Source organism: Cataglyphis hispanica, chromosome 1, assembly GCF_021464435.1.
Source record: "Cataglyphis hispanica isolate Lineage 1 chromosome 1, ULB_Chis1_1.0, whole genome shotgun sequence".
Lineage (NCBI taxonomy): Eukaryota > Metazoa > Arthropoda > Insecta > Hymenoptera > Formicidae > Cataglyphis > Cataglyphis hispanica.
Genome location: NC_065954.1, coordinates 8210761 through 8229624, shown reverse-complemented (window position 1 = coordinate 8229624; position 18864 = coordinate 8210761). Strand labels below are relative to the sequence as shown.

Sequence of the window (18864 nt, the reverse complement as noted above, 5' to 3'; positions counted from 1 at the left end):
CTTGCGATCTACCTTATTCGCGACGATCTTCGCGGTTAAGTTTAAAATCCTCTTTGAGAGCTTTTTCACGGTTTTACGTTTCATAAACAGACGGAGACAGGACGGGGATCGCAAGGAGATCGAGGAAGAAGAGGAGACGCCAAAAACGAAAGGCTTATCATATTTTTCTGCTCGTGGGACAAATCCTTAAATCTTGTTTACAAGCAAATTCCATAATACGGGGTGTAAGGGACTTAATGCGACTCTGAACCGATTTCCGCGCGAAAGTCTTCTCTAAAGTGTAATTTACTACGGAAGGATTACGCAGTACAGGATTCATTTCGAGAGATAAAACTCCTTGCCAGGCGCTTATCAAAAAAGTATTCCGTACGCGATCATAATAAGCGAATTACACTGAAAATGTATCGATGATTTTACGTTAAATAAATACTGAGAGAAAGAGACATTTCTATAAATAACATTCATAAAATATCTGATAATCCATTAAAATACATTAAATTAAACTGATTAAATAATATATTTTTAATTAAAATGTAATTAAATTTTTAAATAATTTCATTTGTAAAAATAGACTTTTAAAGATAGTTAACAATATACGCGCTATTAGATTTAAGTTTGCGGAGTAAAGCGAAATTTATTTTGCGAAAAATCAGGACGAGCAACGTAGATCGTGATATCGATTGGATACGATTGAGGAAACACCCTCTCTTTACCCTCTCAGCGGGGTGTCCTCTGACCAGCGAAGCGTCTTCTAACAGGATTACTATGACGCGATTGTATGCGCGTCAAGGAAATAGAACGGCATTGTGGCATTCGGATATGCGGATCGGGTATAGGCCAGACTAAAAATTAGGAACGTGTTCCTTTCATTTGTATACTAAATATTTCCTTCGAAGAAGAACATCTGCTAGCTGGTTTCACAAGATTATCAAAAATATCTAATCTAGAGAAAACGCCCGAGTTTTCTCATTATATTATGTTATTCATTTTTATATTATAAAAAATATATGCTATATAAAAATAAATATGTGTGTTATAAATATATATAGTTAGGTACATGATCTAAGATAAGAAAAAAAAATAAGATCTTCCTTTTTCTTTATCCTTAGACTCAATATATAAATAACCGCAGGCAGAACAGAGTGGTAACAGGATAGTTAACGCGAGAACAAACACGAATGCGCTTAAATGATCCAAAATAATTTTCTCATTTTTCTCGTTGACTTAGGCAATTTATCCATTCGATCCTCAGCTCCCCCGACGCGCTCACCGACATGCTCCGCAACTAGACACACAACACGTCGACGCCTACCACCGTTTAAGAAACACGTTTGCGTTACGTCGAGTCATGGGTGCGGTGATAAAGCTGATGTTATTTTTCAGCCATGCCGCGTCGATAGGGGGTGTTACGAACGACTGTCCCCATATGCTGGGATGACGATTAAACATCTCGTTCCTAGATAACAAGCATCTAACACCCCATTTGTCGGTATCTTCCTCTCATTTATAAAAAGGATTGGACAAATTCTTGCGGGATAAAAATATAAACCGGAAATCGTTTGCTATTTATCAAGCACATATAGTTGGGCTTATTTTCGTTCTAAAAATATTTGGAAAATCTGCTCACACATTTGGTTTTATTATACATATAATATAAAAAGTTGCAATTTAAAAAAAAAAGAAAATAATATTTTATTAAAATTACTCTTGAAAGGTTTCATATAATTATTTTTATATATACTTATTTTTTTATCGCAATATTTTTTTCATTCATTACTTTGTAGAAGTGAATTTATCCATATTTGGTGACGCGCGGAATACAAATACGTTTCTGCTTAATCATCATCTTACACAAATCTGACCGGTCATGTTTCTTCGCCTCTTGATTAGGATGGATTTCAGGTCTCAGCCAGGGAGTGACTCCGCCACCCACGTATTCAATTTTCCTCGGAAAAGCTCGGATGTTTGGTCCATCGCTGCTCGTGAGCCTCGCAGTTGCACAAAGCCGCGGCATGACGTCCAAAGGTGTCCCATCGACAATAGTGGCATAAGGCATGGAGAGGAAATCCTCACGGTTCGCTCTGCCCGTTGATCCCAACGATTCACGGTTCACTTAGTTCGAGTCCTTCTTCGACATTTGTCGTACAACTCACTCCGATGTTGTTACATAACGATTCCGTGTCCACGAGACGTTAAACCCCACTCCCGTCGTCGCTAAACCATACGTTTCTCTCAGACACTCTGCTCGATCGTTCACATTCGTTCAAATTTTAGGGATATCCCCATCTCGCTTTCTTCTCGAATCTAGTGGTAATCCGTCGAGGTGACCACTATAGGACATCCTCGTGTCCCCTCGCGGCTGGTACTGCCCATAATTACAGTTCCAAGTGTCCTTGATAGAAATGACAATTTAAATGACGGTGAAGTTTAAAAGTTCTGCGTGAGATAAATGGATTTATATACATATATTATAAATGCAGTATAATTAACATTAGAAAAAAGCAGATTTTTTAAGACAAAATTATATAATCTTAGATAATATCAAAATACAAATTGAATACGTCGATGCATTCATAATATATTCCAACTACTTTTCCAAACAATTGATTGCAATTGTTGCGTTTCATATTTCTAAAGCTTCGCGAACTTGTACTGTACTCGCGATACGAGCATAATCCGTGACAAAATGTTACGAGAAAGTCTATTCCTCGATGCCTCCACGGTTTATGTTGCTCCGAGCTGGCCCACGTGGAGTCACATGGCAATAACTCTAAAATTTGATTGCAGCAGACATGGGGGGATAGGCTACCCCCCAAGGCAACCGTGGTAATAGGCGCTCAACCCTCGCACCCACGCTCATCCCGCTCTCGAACTAAAGTTCAGACCAGCTTAGTCGCCACCAATACCACCATCACCACTACGTCGTAAATAAAACGAAATTGTTGACCCGGTACCTTTCGGCTGGTTAAGCGTTAAACAAAGGCCCACGGGATGTCGGGCGCCGTATCTTTGATCTCTGTTTGCCGAGGCATGCATCACCCGCGAGATAATCAGGAATAATTATTTGTTAGATAAATACGATCGCAGCAGGCGATAGCGCGCTAAATTTATGATGGACCGCTTGCCGTTTGTAAATGACGTAGAAGGAGAGCTTGTTCGCGCCGAGCTATGAATATCCTCGCTACTCGTGCGAAGCACGAAAGTCCAGCGTATAAGTTCGTGGTATATTGGATCTGGTTGGATTTGCCATAAATGACATCGGTATCGCAATAGCATAGATAGATAAGATAAAGTTTAATTTGAACACTTAAATTATTAAGTTTTCACTTCAAATATTATCTCAAATATCTTTTAAATTAAAAAATAATAATGCAAAGAGAAATTTTTCATACACGAAGTCATGGATCTATCAGTCTGAAGCGACTTTAATATCATGTTCTATCTGCACGTGTATATATAAGTGCGTGTATGTTGACGCAAGTATGTACGTTGAGTGATAGACACGCCACTTTCCGCGTTCGACTGCGCTTACGTAAGGCTCAACTAGCTTGAGTAGCCTTTCTCGATCTTCTCGATGATTGAGAGAGGATTGTTGCATCTCTACTTGGCATTCCCGGCATACCATGCGAAATCGATGTATCCACATCGCGTGCATCGACAGAAAGTAATATTTATGCGGGTATTTTCAAGGATGGTGAATGTCAAATGAACGTACTTGATTTCTCACGGTCATCATAATCCATAATCCTTTAGCTAGACATATTATTTTGTCTACATTATTATTTTTATCTTCTTTCTTAAAAAATCACGACAATATAATATAAACTTAAAATTAAAATTATAAAATTGGATATTTTTATTTTACGAAAAAATTAAATAGAAAGAAAAAACGTTGCTATTACAAAAGTAATTTTTTGATTCAATTTACACATGATTTACTCCCCAAGAAATAAATATTGGGAAGTTTTTACAATTTTTCGAACATGTCTGTTAAAATCATATATTCTATCGCGTCGCTATTTTACACCGTGGCCGATTCGGATTCGAGTCTGAAAATTTCTAGAGGGGTCCCGAGTCTACCGCGGATCTGCCGTGTCGTACATCAACGTCTCACGGAAGGTGGGCGGACGTCGCGTCAGCGGCTGACGCCCCGCGAAATTGAATCTAAAGGTCCGAGTGTACCCCTATACACGCCAATCCTCCCCACGAAGCTGCAGGGAGGTCGCAAATCATCACCTCGCTGCATTTACAACGTTAGATAGCCCAAGATTACAGTCCTTCCAAGCCCGACTGTGGAACAACACAAGGTGCTTCTCCTCGCGCGCCTTTCATCTTTGCTCTCTCTCTCTCTCTCTCTCTCTCTCACTCTATCCTTCTGTCTCGAAAGGGATATTACAGTGCCTTTCGCGAAAGCGATCCCTCGCCCTTCTCGCGGGCTCGTTGCCTACTTAAGCGAAACAATGTGATCCCTCTGCGATCGGCCGCGCGAGCAACGTCCAGCTCGTAAATTATCCGCCGGCGGGGACTAATGAGCTCGTGATTATAGGGACTGGGAGTAAAAAAAGGGCGTTCTCCTGCGAATGTGCGCGACGTGCGCTCTGGTGATATATCTCGAGTTCGTTGCTGCCCAAGATGAATACGCGAAAGTATATCGGGACAATTTTTTGTGAGTACGACAGACGGATTCGATGTGCTATAAAATTCTTGGGAATGGAACTCGTGATGATGTGCCAGACTCCATTAGATTTAACACAGTCACGTGGGTTCGAGGAGATTCTCCAAATTATAATGAATAATGTTTTTGAAACAAGGACTTGTACATTTCGTTCTTGCTGTCCGACCGATCGTTTTTAAGCCGCTCGCGAGAAATAATATAAAAATATTAGAAAAGTTTTACATAAAAAAAAGAAAGAGAGAGCCTACGCTTCTTTCGTGATTTCTTCTTGAGAAAAAAAAAAAAAGAAAAAAAAAATCACCGTATTACGCGACCTCACGTAAAAATCTCCGGCCATTATTTACGAAGTAAGGCTTGATGATCTCGAGGGGATCAGTCGCATTTCGTTTGCCAATGGGGGATTTGCTTTCCCGGCCGATCAAACAATGCACCCTGAAGCGCGCCATCAGGGCCCCCGAGTCTCTCGTATTTCTCTTAAAACGACGCGAGCGTTCACGTGTGGCAGCAGAAAGGATTGGGAGGTGGGTATTCCCTTCCTTTTTGTTCGCCAGGGACTCTGGTCTCGCACGAAATTCCAGACATCCACCCTCCTCCCTCGCTCATCAACCTTCCCATGTCCTCTCACGCGGCCTGCAAAACGTGCGCGAGCCCATACGAACTTATCCTTTCTCTGTCGTCTTAAGCCGTTCCCGCGTTTTTACATTCTCGACGAAATCCCTGTAGCTTTGTGCCAGTTTATTACGTTTGCCAACCAAATGATGTCATTAGATATACTTAGGCGGGGCTTTATTGCCGTATTTTATGCCGGTCGAACGGCTCCCGTGAAACGAATTCGTGCTGAGCATTCACGACTCATCGGTTATCACGACGAAATTCATTCGTCCTCTCGCTCATGTTTCTCGAATAGACGGCCTTACGGCTTTTTTTTTCTTCTTCTCACGGCCACGTGAGAACCAGCTATACATTTTTACCACCTTTATTTCGTTAAATATTTTTCGTGGTAACATTCCATATGTATATATATTTTTTACAACCACCCTTTGTACATATACATCTCGAATGTGATAAAATTGGCATCGATGATGAGTCATAGATTTCAAACACAAAAGACAGACAGTTGTTTAAATAATCATTTTTGAAATCAATAAAGTTAAAAAGTTACATTCTTTACATACGATAAAAAAAATTGCAAAGTTTTTATATTTTATAAAACAAGATGCTGAAGATTTTTAGATAATATTTATTTCTGTTTAGATAATCTTTATTTTGATGTTATGTTCTTAATTAAAAATTTTAATAATCTATATTGAAAACAAGCATATTTTTCTCTTTGTTGTGAAACTCTTAAATTATTTGTAAATTGATTTATTGTGGAAAAAATAAAGCAAAATAACTGGCACATGAGGGAATCGAATCCGCATCTTTTATTAATACGAGTAGTCCAATTAATTTGAGCTAATAAACTTATTACACAAAAAATAAAGTTTAGAATGATTCATTATATATTATACAAAACACGTTATTTAAATATTATTGCACTTATTGAAAAACAAAAGTTTTAAATAATAATTACAAAATAAATATAAATAAATCAAAATGTTTATTAATAAAGTATATAAAATATGTAAAAATCTTTAATATTTAATTAGAGTCCTATATTATATTATAGGACTCTATATTTAATAAAATAGCTAAAGAGAATTGATATTAAAAATTGATAGTCTTATTTTTTGGCAGTTTTGACATTTTCCATCAATCAAAATTAAACAGTAAATTTACAAGTAAAACATAAATTTATAAGAACAAAATGCCAGTCGAATTACCCATTGATACGTTAAACAAACCTTTGCTGGAAATTGTCTTTAGAAAAAAAAATCATGCTCTGTTCAAAAAATTAGCGCGAAAGACTCACTTCAACTTGAAAGAAGTCGAAGGTTATATAGCAAGATAAATGTACTTTAGTGCTAATCTTTTCATTAAATTAATTTAAAATATATAGTTTTTATATATTTTATATTTAGCATCAATTAAATCTTATTGATATTATATTATATAGCGTTAGCTATTATGCACAGGAAAATAATACAAGCTCTGGGTCCCATGACAAGATCGGTGTTTCGAGACATTTTACATTCTGGTTTAGATTTTACTGAAAATATTCGACACCTGTACATTGATAGAATTTTTGCTATATTTGACAAGAAAAATATTTTACAAGTAAGAGCAATTAATGTAATGTAAATGTTTGATAATTTGCATTTTATGATAAATGATTATGATTATGCGGCTATATAGATTCATCTGGAACAATGGATTGAAGGACTCTCTATAATTCTTCGTGGCGATCTAAACGAGAGGATACACTTTGCTTTTAATGTAACCTTCATCTTTCTATAATTATATTCGACGTTACGTAAACCTTTAGATTTTATTGTGCATTTACATAATATTTTTATAAGATTGAAGTTAATCTATTATCGAAAAAATTGTAAGAAAAAATTTTAATTATGATTATTATTTAATCGTATATTTATGGAACACAGGTATATGATTTTTGGCATACCAACAAATTAAAGAAGGAGCAAATATTTCCGTCAATGCGCGGTTGCCTAATTAGACTACAAACAGACGAAGATCCCGACGATGCTGTCAAGGTTAATTAATTAAAAATTTATATTATAATATTGATAAGAACATAGAATTTTGTTAGCGAAAATTCGTATTTCATAAAAATATGACGCACGTATAAAATAATAATAAAGGACTTGGCGTATCATAGGATTTGATTGACTCACTGATGAAAAAGGTCGACATTGATCGCGACGGTGTAATATCCGAAGACGAATTTTACAGGGCTGTAAAAGAAAGGAATCTACTGCTGCTGGAATGTATGGGACCAGTGTTTCCATCTAGAGAAGCGCGACGAGCATTTCTGAGCACATTTACGGATCGGCTCGGGCGATTTTGACTCGTACGTTGCACGAAACAAGTGTCATATGTATAATTGTAATACTCAACAACGTCGATCGTGATTCTCGTTTTGTCAAATCTTTAATCTCTTATATAATAAAAATACGTGTATACAATAACCTCGTATGAACGATATTGCCAAGAGCTATTCAAGCTAGAAACCTAAAAGTGCATCCCGATGCAATAGACGGGAAAACGCGCTAAATCAGACAGAAAAAGATCCTCCTAGACGAGCGACGCTCCAGTAAGTTTTCTAGATCGTCCACGTAACGTACGGTCTTTATGATTCATCGAACGATGGCAATTGACTCGTCCGTTTCCTTCGCAAACAATCGCTAATGGACCGCGATAATACCGCATCCTAATCGCATCAGTCTGCATCCGCGATACGATCGTCAAGCGAGGGTCAATTGAATCGATTGCTTCCATGATCGCTCGATCGACGAGCTCGCGCGATCGTCATAAATCTTATTACTATAATCAGTGAATGGATAATCGATCCACATATCCGCGTCTTATTTATCATGACTTATCGATCGACGATCGCGACTGCGTTATTAGTTATATATCGTAAAAATGTAGCGAGATGGAGAATGATACGAATCTAAAAAGTGCGAAGGATAAGAGAAAGGGCATCTGTCAAGGATAAATCAGCTGTGTTCCTCTCTTGTAAGGATCGCATGAGGTCCACCTGCTCCGCGATCTCTCGATTAATAGAGACCGCTTGTGGGATACGGAACAAATATAGACCTTTCCTGCGAGAGCGAGACGAGCCGTAACCCCACCATCACCGCGAATCGCGCGAGCGGTCTCGTACGTGTTACGAAAAAAAAAAAAAAAGAAAAAAGAAAAAATATAATGAATGTTTGAGGGATCCTGCGAACGGACGAATGGACCGATCCGCGGCTCAAGCAGCTATAACAACAAATTAAACGAGAAAGTCTCGAGGCTTTCGTCGGCTCTTGGTCGACGTCTCTCGTTGCCTATGGTCCCGGCTACAATACGTGGGCGTAGGATATACAGTACCGAGGCGTATGGCAACGCATATTTCTTCCTCGACGAGGTGGGAGAGAGGGGGAGGTGAGCTGAAACGATATTGTGTAAAGAGTATAATAACGTGCGTATGAAAGGCCGGGTCCTTTGTGGGTAGCCGACCGTGTCCTGAAAGGATCTTCCAGGATCTGCTCGCGGGGGTGGCGGGGACAACGGAGGGGGAGAATCGTCGATGGTTAGGGGCACCAGCTGAGAAAACACGCCCGCGGCGTGTCGACGAAATATTCACGTACGAGAGCGCGTATGTGCTCGTCGACGAAAAGGGGCCGGGCTGGCGCGCCGATCTGATCTGATTTTTGGGAACGATTGTCCCTTAAATTCCTTTAAAGGAGTACTATGGAATGGGGCGCGGGGTGTATATTCCACATTTCAAAACACTAAAAGCGATGTTGTCTCGAATTGGCGTTACCATGTTTGGTTACAGAAATTATAATCGCAATAATCCGGCGTCGACTGTCAACAAAAACGATTTTGTTGACAGTCAATCGCGACTTTTAGTGTAGGATACAAATAAATTATATTCAGAAAATCGCAATGCGGGCGCAAAGAATGACGGTGATTACAAATTAGTAGTGTCGGAAGATTTTATTTTTTTTTTTTTTTTCCCATAGAGGAAACTGTTTTTGCGAAAAAAATTATTTTTTCAAATTTTGATGCCAATCAAATATCTATTCAGAATGTTCTAAAACGTCTAAAAATCACATTTTTACGAAATTAAATTTGGCTAGGATCGATGAAAAAGTTTATTTTTTATAAAATTTTGAATTTTTTCAAAAAAAGAGTGTTGTTGCACTAACTTCTGCAAATTTTAAAATATTGGGCTAAATATTTTTTTACACGAATAGACTATCATTAAAGGATGGTTGGTATTAAATTTGATGAGAATAAAAAAATTTATTTTTTATGTAATTTTGAATTTTTCTAAAAAAGAAGTGGTTGCTCTAACTTCCTTAAATTTTGAGATATCTGGCTAAATATTTTTACATGAGACATTTTCACTAATATTATAAAGGGGAGGAAATAAAATTAAGAGAAAGCAATGTGCAAGTTTTCTAATTTGCAAAATTTCTTTTTGTACTTGTTTCCCGCCATCTGGAGTGCGACGACAGATTTTATTAAAATTAAAATATCCTTTGTTAGCGAGGGCTATCGCGCAACGAAATTTAATCATAAATATTACAACCACGCGGCTGCAGATTAAAAACTGTAAACGGCGGGCGATGGTTGGTAACGGGAATTCAAAGAAATTGTATCATCTTGCTCGCGAATGTCCTTCAACTCATCTCGTGTAAGAGGCTCGTTTCGTTTATCGTGTTTGACGGAGGCAGAAATTGCGGCGGCAGTATATTACCGTGTAATCTAGCCAGCGATGGCGTGTGGAAGCCGCAGAAGCGAATCCGTGAACGATGGGAGCGATGTACGTAACGTGCTTGAATACGAAACATAAATTATAATCAGACCTCGGATCTGAGACGCGGGATAGCCGTGATTACAACGGGGACGTGATGAGATTCTGGACGATTCGATTTGCGCGGCACACGCCCACACATCAAAGAAGCCGACGACAGGATGATATGAAAATGCCCCGTGAGTCTTTTTCCAGCGATAAATCCATGAAGAGACATTTGGCCGGCTAATCCGCACCGAAGTCCCAGCGGTTGGATCTGTTAGCCGAATATTATTAATACAAGAAGGAAGAGAAGGAGATCTTTCTTGAGAAGGGAAAGAAATGTAACCAAATTAATTTTTTTAACCCTTAAAGGTGTTATATCGTCCTCCTGTATTGAATTATTTAATTGTCCGTATTAACCAAAATATATTAGATTCTGTCGGAATTTAAAGAGGCACTTATTCAAGAGCGGCAGATGCAAGCCGATACGAATTTACACAGACCTGCCGGCAAGTTTAATTCCCATTCGAGTTCTATTTGCAAACAATGCGCTATAAGGGTCCTACAGAGAGTAACGTTGTACATTGTGGAGGCACGACGGCCGCAAACATTGAGATTTACAGCGAGCTGTATCCCACGCCTGTACGCGAAGGCGCACGATTTCGCGAAATCGATAAATTTAATTAAAGCACGTGTCGATAACTCCGTGGATACGCGCGTGTGTTCGAGAAAGATAAATGCGAGGAATCGCGACGGGCGCGCGAGCTCGTGGCCGATTGTGTGCGTTTTCCGAATTGCATCCATAAATATCGACGCCGTCGGCGTTATACGCTCTAGACCGGGGCCGTTTGCTCGAGCAATGTTTCGTGAGCGGAATGTTCAATGAAGCGCGCAGATGCGCGCGAGCATACCACCACCTCGTGTCATCCGGTTACGGTGAAACCGGGGAACCGCGGCGTGAAGTCATCCGTGCGGACACGATGTCGCGTTTCTCCGTCGAAACAGCGGGATCCAACCGGAAGAATAAATTCAGGAAGATTACCCTAACAAATTCGATGATTTATCTGTTTTCATAATGCGCGCCTGTGAAAGAAGTCAAACTTTAACACATGTGTCGTCTTACAACTCGCGGATCGATAAGCATCTTCTCTCGCAATATCAAGTCCTGGAGATACTGCTCTACACTCGTCTTATAAAAGTTATCTTTTGGATCGCGAGAGAACATGACTTCCAGAAGATATATATATATATATATATATATGTGCATTCTTGCGATCGTGCCGTAATTAATCCAATTCCCGTCTCAAGTTGGCGAAACTTTTTCTACCTGTCGTGAGTTGGTTCAGCTTAGCAAACCGAACGGAGGAACGTCAGCGAGCAGTGATAGGATTTTTGTTTTTTTTTTGTTTTTTTTTTTTTTTTTTTTTTTTCAAAGAAACGACGGGTAACGCCCGCGTTGTGCCACGCGACTAGACAGATTTCGGGGAGGGAAAGAAAGCAGACGTCCGTCTTACGTGGACCGAGCGTGAAGCATACTCGCCTTGACGGACGGCGATATTAAATCAACCGTCCCGTCTCTTCCAGCCGTTTGTTTCTCCTTTCAAGCCGGATTGAATTTTCTCCACGACGTCTTGCAAATCGAGGGATATAGCCGCGTGGCCGAAATTTATATGTATACAAATACGACGTCTTCTCAGGAGAACAGTGGTTGTCATCCATTTTTTTTTTCACTCATTTATAATTAAATACTATAAACCTACACTTATAGGACATTTAACTTTACATAAATCTTTCTTGTAAATTAATAATTATCTCATAATTAATCAATTAATAATTATAATCATAAATTATTTTTATATTTACGTAAAAATGTCAAAGAGATAAATATTTTGAAAATATGTTTCTGTTTTTAAAAACATATATAAAGAAATGTTTTTTGAATCCCCAGAAACGTGTAGCAGAAACTATTCTTGAATCTCACGAGATTTATAGAGGTATTCGGCAAAAAGCGCAAAACGCGTACTTGTTTAAAGTCCAGCTTGGCGGGCTCGATTACCTTCAACAGATAGCGACCCAATTAATGGTTGAAAAGAGATGGGAAATTAATATTAGGTAGAAGGGGAGGAAGGAAGAATCGTTCTCTCTCTCTCTCTCTCTCTCTCTATCTCCCTCTCTTCCTCCCAACCTAACGGCCGTAAGGTCCGGATAGGCTGTAAGATAATAGCGGCTCGCAGGCCGAGAGATCCAGGGATCGTCATAAACTATCTTAAGGTGTCGAGTTTGTCACGGTCATGCGAGACCGAGTTTTCAAAACAGGATTAGGCGTCCGCCAGATCTCAAGAAAGGTGTACGTCGCTCCGTCTTCCTCTCTTCGTGATCCTGCGAAACGTGCATCGTCGTATTTTTTTTTTTTTCTTCAGTGACGTTCTAGGAGGGCTCCTTTTTCTCGGGGCGTCTTCGCGCTGCAGACTCGAGGATTATCCACATCCGGTCATTTCTGCTTAATTTTTTTTTTTTGCCTCTTCGACCGATCTAGCATCTTCATAGAAGCACCGAGAGAGATATCGAGTGGTTTATTGATCTATTCTATGGGCGTCTACCGAACCGAACGGCTCAATGGCTTTTGCCTATTGTTCGACCTTCTCTCGAATAATCGTTTCTTTGATCTGATTTCTTCGGAGGGGCGAGATTCTTCTTCTTTTTTTTTTTAAACTTCCTCTTGCAATCTCCGTCCGCGATGAATTTCATAGTGATTCTAACGCGTTGGTTTCGTCTGCTGGCCGGTAGATAAGTTTTCCAAGTAAACGCAATACCTTGACACAAAAAAAGTAATAACATTGGTCGTTATAAAGTAGCCAAGGATACGTCGTTACGTCGTGGTAATTTATTTCACAGCTGCAAACTACGAGATGAGGAAGGACGACTGCCGGCTCGTATCGGCTTGTTTTCCGTCATTTCTTTTGACGTAATCCGACGCTCGCAGGATGCTCCATTATCCTGTCAGGTTACTCGCGCAGGGAAAGCGACGCGACGGTTCGCCACGAAATAGGTCGACCGTTTGCCCACAGAGCTTAAAACATGCGGGATTAGCATAATCAAGTGATCGAATATAGGAAACATTTTGACTTTACGACGGTTTCTTCATCGCTGAGAGGTATCCTTTTACGTCATACCCGTAGCTCCAATACTTACTTCGCCTTATTTTTCGACTTTGCTTATTTTAGTAACGATCCAATCTTCCTCGAGAGACTTTCTTCGAGACGTGGCTGAAGTCTCGTGCTGATCATAAATATCGCGCAGAGGTCAATGCGGTTAGTCCCGAGTTTCTCTCCTCCCGGCGTAAAAGTATCGGGTCACCGAATTATACCGGTGGCTCTCTCGCCGCGCTTTTCGTAGCACGGAAAACGAATGCCTCTAATTATTCCCGTGGGAGCTCTCACTCAGCTGGCGGTACGGCACGAGTAATGCGCTTAATCGCGGTCACCTGTGTTTTCGCCTCCGCGAACGCACCGCGCCTTCATCGCGCGCTCGATAAAATACGACAGGAAAGCGGGTTTATTTATCAAGCTGACGTGCGCCATCCTTCACGCTAAATACCAGAAGTGCGTTCATTATTCCCGTTGCGAGTAGGCTATCTCCCCGGATCCGGGATGAAGTCGTGGCGGTGGCATACCGTGCGCGAGCGGAGCGATAATTACACTCCGCAGCTTCGTTCTGGGATGTAGAAGGAGTTTACTGATAATAGCTGGTTCTTGAGGATGTCGAGGATTATGCTCTGCCACTTCTATCCGACGTCTGATGAAGACGAACAAAGTTACGTAAATTACTCGATGTCTCGTTCTTCCTTCAAGTGGTCGGAATTAGTCACATCGCATCAGGATGACACTCTGTAATTAGGTATTTTCAAAGTAACGCTTTGGCGAGAAAAATATAACCTTGCGCGTCACGTTTTAAAAGAATTGACAGCTTCAAAGATTGAACAAGATTCATTTCAAACTACCTGTTTTGTTTTTCTTAACACAACATACTCGACACATACTCGCGCCCGATATATACTTTAGATGAGACTTATTCGTTTAATTATTACAAAAAAAAAAAATATGTTCTTTCTACGCATTCTTCCAGATTGGCGCGTAAATTGAAATCGTGAAAGTATGCCAAGTTCTTCGACCCAACCCCAGTACCCAGAATTTACAGTCATGCGCTATTTATAGCACTGTCACATCGTACTGAAAGAGTTCCATTTTGCTCCTTGCCTGGTACTTTCTCACGAGACAGTCTAATTGGCCTCACTGACCCCACAGCTGACTGCAAATGCGCAGATGCAACCGTTTCGATCCGTGGACGACGATGGACGACGGGAACAATCGTAGGAGAGCGTAATTTTTCATCTTAATGACGGATGACCACCGGTCGCGCGGTCTCTTTCTCCTCCTCGACATCGTTGAATGTTTGCGTGGCACCCTTTGAATTCTCCCTTCCGTAGTATGATCACACCTCCTTGATGCCTCTTTCTTTGACGACACACGTTCAGAGTGCTAATGATGCGGGCGATTTGCATATCAATCGCGATTGACCAATCTTTGTTATAACTCGTTGGGATTATTGGTGTCGTCGCTTGTGTAAAGGTAACTGTTTCTCCTTCGCTCCGGAATGTATTGAGTTTACTGCACGCGAAATCGAGCGAAACGAGGCTCAATTATTATTCGCTCGAGATGAGAATCATTCCGAATACGATGCGGTCCGTGATGAGTGCCGCGATTAAAGATCGCCGGCGATAGGATAATTCATAATTGGAATACAAATTGCACGAGTTTCTCGTACTTATTTAAATTCTGATAAGCTGCGTGATGGATGGTATATATTGAAAAAACAAATTTCGCTCCGAGTCGATGAAAGCTTGATCCATAAGTAATGTAAGATCAACAATTAAAGTTTAATTATAGCATTCAAGCGCAATGATATTCTTGACAGATATATCATTCAAAAATATTAGTCTAATAACGTGTTATAAATATGAAATCTTGCCCGTTTTATATCGTTGGAATATTGCTTTTAGAGAATGATATAATTTAATAAATTTAATTAAAATATATCTTTACTAAATCTTCCTTCACCTGTAAATATTTAAAAATTTTTGTATTTTTATTAACATTAGAAATTTTATTTTATATTTTTTTTTTCAATAAAAATTATAAATATTTTATTTAATATTTAAATTAAGATTAATTCCAATTTATTATTATTATTTATTGAGGGATAAATTTTGAGCATTTATTAGATTCTTCTTTGATAAATCTCTAATTTTCACGGACATATGTCGTTTGCTTCAATTCTGGCAAGGCATCGGGATGTTGTTATTTTCGCCGACTAATGCGGCAGATGTCTGATCGTTAGTAAAGCATTATGCGAGTGTCGTCACGCGTCTCCAGATTCAAATTCCATGTATTCTCCAAGTTCGATGAGCCTTCGAATGTCACAATGCGCGACATCGTTTGCAGATATTTCTATTGTCGTCGTTGGCTTTTCTGACATATCGGAGAAGTGACGCGCGAAATTCAAGATTCCTTGGAACAAATTTTGAAATCGAAAATAGCTTAGTAAGTACGTTGACACCCAAAATATATTTTGAAAACATTTTCTTTCATGAGTCATCCAATATGATGACATTTACAAATGTTTTCCACCCTTCACATTTGGTGCACGCGCATCGTCATCTAAGTTTATCTTGAAATAGATTTAAAGAAATATATCACATATATATATATATATATATATATATATGCGATTTAGAGATAAAAATATAATAAATGATATATACATGAAATGATGAACCATCAAAAATCATCGTGAATGAGATGGCAGTGGGCTCGTCAGATCGACGTTGGTTTTGCATTAACTTCTGACCTTCTCGGAGCACATCGAGCTATTGGCCCGGAAATGACCGATAATTATTATTACTTAAAGAGTATACATGTTGCCGGATATTGGGACCGGCGGTAGGGGAGATATCATTAGGGGATCGATTAAGCCTGATCGAGCGGGGGACTCGCGTATTCGCCGGCAACGAGCCAGCGAGCGGCTCGCCTGCGAGCGAGCGGTCCCTCGCATCGTGCGAATTACTTGATTACAGCGGCCGATCAATCGAGCGGACTTATTGAGGGCTCGTTATTTAGCTGGCATCACTGTGACGAGTTCGCGCCGCCGGTAGTTATTGGAAATTACGTGCGTTTCAATTTCTCGAATAACGATGAATCGCTGATAGCCTCGTACTTAACTGACGGATGTTTTGTCTGGCCTGGTAATCGATCGACGCTTTATCTTCGAATAGTTGACTAAAGAATATATGCTGCTGTTTTGCATACATTATTTTTCATTATCCAATCAATTTTTAAAAGATAAGTATTGGAGGCTCAGATTATCCGCTTTGTTTAACGATATGATTAAAAGAAATCGAGATAGTCGATCTTCGGAATGCATGTAATATTCATTATATGTATAATATAATATAATAAAAAAAAATAATAATAATAATAATCATTTCATTAAGTGTAACAAGATAAGTAACATATATATAGTACGATAATGCACATTAAAGAACTATTATATACCCAGCTATCATAATATAGAGCTACTTTACTTGAATATCACATATACGTCTAAGAAAAATTAAAAAAAAATAAACATTTAATTTTTTTGCGCTTCCAAAATTTGCGCTCATCGAATTAGTCACGATAAAATAATTAAAACGCTAGTAGAGCGTAAACTGGCATAATCATCTCCCTTATCTTAGAATGTATTCGCAAATCGAATGCGAGTGTCTTATATAATCCGCACAAACGTGAAACACGATAATCCGCTTTTAGACCTGTTCCGACGGCTGCTGGGGGACTCTACCCGACTTTCTCATCCTGAAACACACGGCGGATCGTACCTTACATCGCGCCCATTCACGCGAAGCGTCGAATTTTTCGTCTGCGAGAGCAGGATGCGGTTTCCCGGGATTGCAGTCGGCTGCAATTACTTGCAGCCTGCTCGGTAAGCCGAGGCGGGACGACCTCCGACCCTTGGGCAATGTCTGCTGCCATGGAGGCTGCTGGTAATCACGTACCCTACCGTACGGTTCGCCAACGAGAGAGCAGATCTCTGGCGTGCGTGCCCTCCGCGACGACGGACGGAGTGGGAGGAATGTGTAATTTTCTCGCAAGCTCGAAAATAATCGGGGCCGGGGATTGATACGGCATTCCACGGGAGATCCGAATCAATATACGAATGTCTCTCGTGCAGATATCTGGCCTGTGTTCCGTTTCATTGCGACCTAATATTGTTCGATCGAGCTAGGAAAAGATCCGTTTAGCGAATAATTAATTATAGCCAACTGTCAAGACTGTCATGTTGACTAACACATATTAGGTAATTAATTTTATCAATAAGTGAAAAATTCGATTAAACAAATGATTAATCGGCCATGACAGAAACCGGTTTGAAACTTGTAACATTTATGTCGCGGCTGAGACAGAGTATAAATAATAACCGTGTGCAATTTAATTTTGAACCTTTCTCGTTTAGATAGTTTTTGCTTTTGCAATTCGCACATAAATTTACATCTGTAGATACACACATGGCGTAAAGGTTAGTTCCTTATTGCATTTGCGTGTTTTCACTTATTTAATTTGCCTGCTAATTAAAATAAAATATCTATAAAATATTGATATTATAGATAAATCCCAGAGATATACAATAAACTTAATTTATTTAAAAAATATTATTAATAAATATAAAAAATATTATTTTGACGATTTATAGATTTTATACTACATTTAATAAAAAGTCTATAAATCGTAAAAAATAATATTTTTTTCTCTTCATTCTATCATTCTTTATCTGGAACCTTCTGCGTTTTGATTCTTTAAAAAGCTGATTCGTTACGTTAGCTTGAGAGATAGACTGAAGCTTTGGAATAAAATAGGTATGACATGTGACAAGTAAACAGGACATATTTTTCGAACGGTCAAAGGCATGCCGAAAATATGATCGTCTAACTATACTCTTTCAAAAATTTATTTGGCCGTTACAGTAAATGACACAATAATGGCTATTTATGGAATAGTTGAATGGCGATTGAAGTGGCTGTCTTGAGGCGGAACATTGCTCAATATAGCGGAAAGGAAACGCGGATCGTCGCGCGACACTGATCTCGAAAGAAAACTCTGGATCACAGAGTTTGTACCGAAAGAAAAATGAAAATTGCAAACTTATGGGTCCCCGCGAACCTTTCATGCATCGTTGCTTCTGGAGACGCAGCTGCCTTCAATGGCCAGTAATGGTATTAAACAAATTTCGACACGCAAATTATCTTAAAGAGAATTCTCGATATTCTTGTCAAAATAAAAAAAAATTAGTTTCTGTATTTAATAAAATGCAGGACAAAATATCTGAAAATTGCCAGTGTCGTGATAATGTCACACATCTTTCATGAATGAAACTGTATTTTTGAATGTGCAATTAACACAATTAAATACGTCAATTAAGCGAGCAATAATAGCACTAGTCAAATCCCACTTATCTTTCACGAAACTGATCATTAAATCCGAATTGGATCGCGCTCGACTTCCGTGAATCGGGTTTGCATTGTATAATGTCGGTGCATCAAGTTCTCGCAGAATCGTGCTCGCGTTCAGAGCTGGGCATATTTCACGTTGATAGGTATATATTCTGGCAGGCTCCCTCTCTAATTAGCCCTCAGTAGTATATCTCTACAGAACTCCTAATTAGC

The 18864-nt window shown here is 39.3% G+C and overlaps 1 protein-coding gene across 1 annotated transcript; it reads left to right on the top strand.

The window, feature by feature from the left end:
- Window positions 1–6482: 6482 nt before the first annotated feature.
- Window positions 6483–7643, top strand: LOC126851225 (calaxin-like). Its single transcript, XM_050594953.1, has 5 exons — window positions 6483–6609; window positions 6732–6892; window positions 6971–7051; window positions 7219–7329; window positions 7455–7643. The coding sequence occupies exons 1-5, from the start codon at window positions 6483–6485 to the stop codon at window positions 7641–7643; spliced, it is 669 nt and encodes a 222-aa protein (XP_050450910.1).
- Window positions 7644–18864: the final 11221 nt, after the last annotated feature.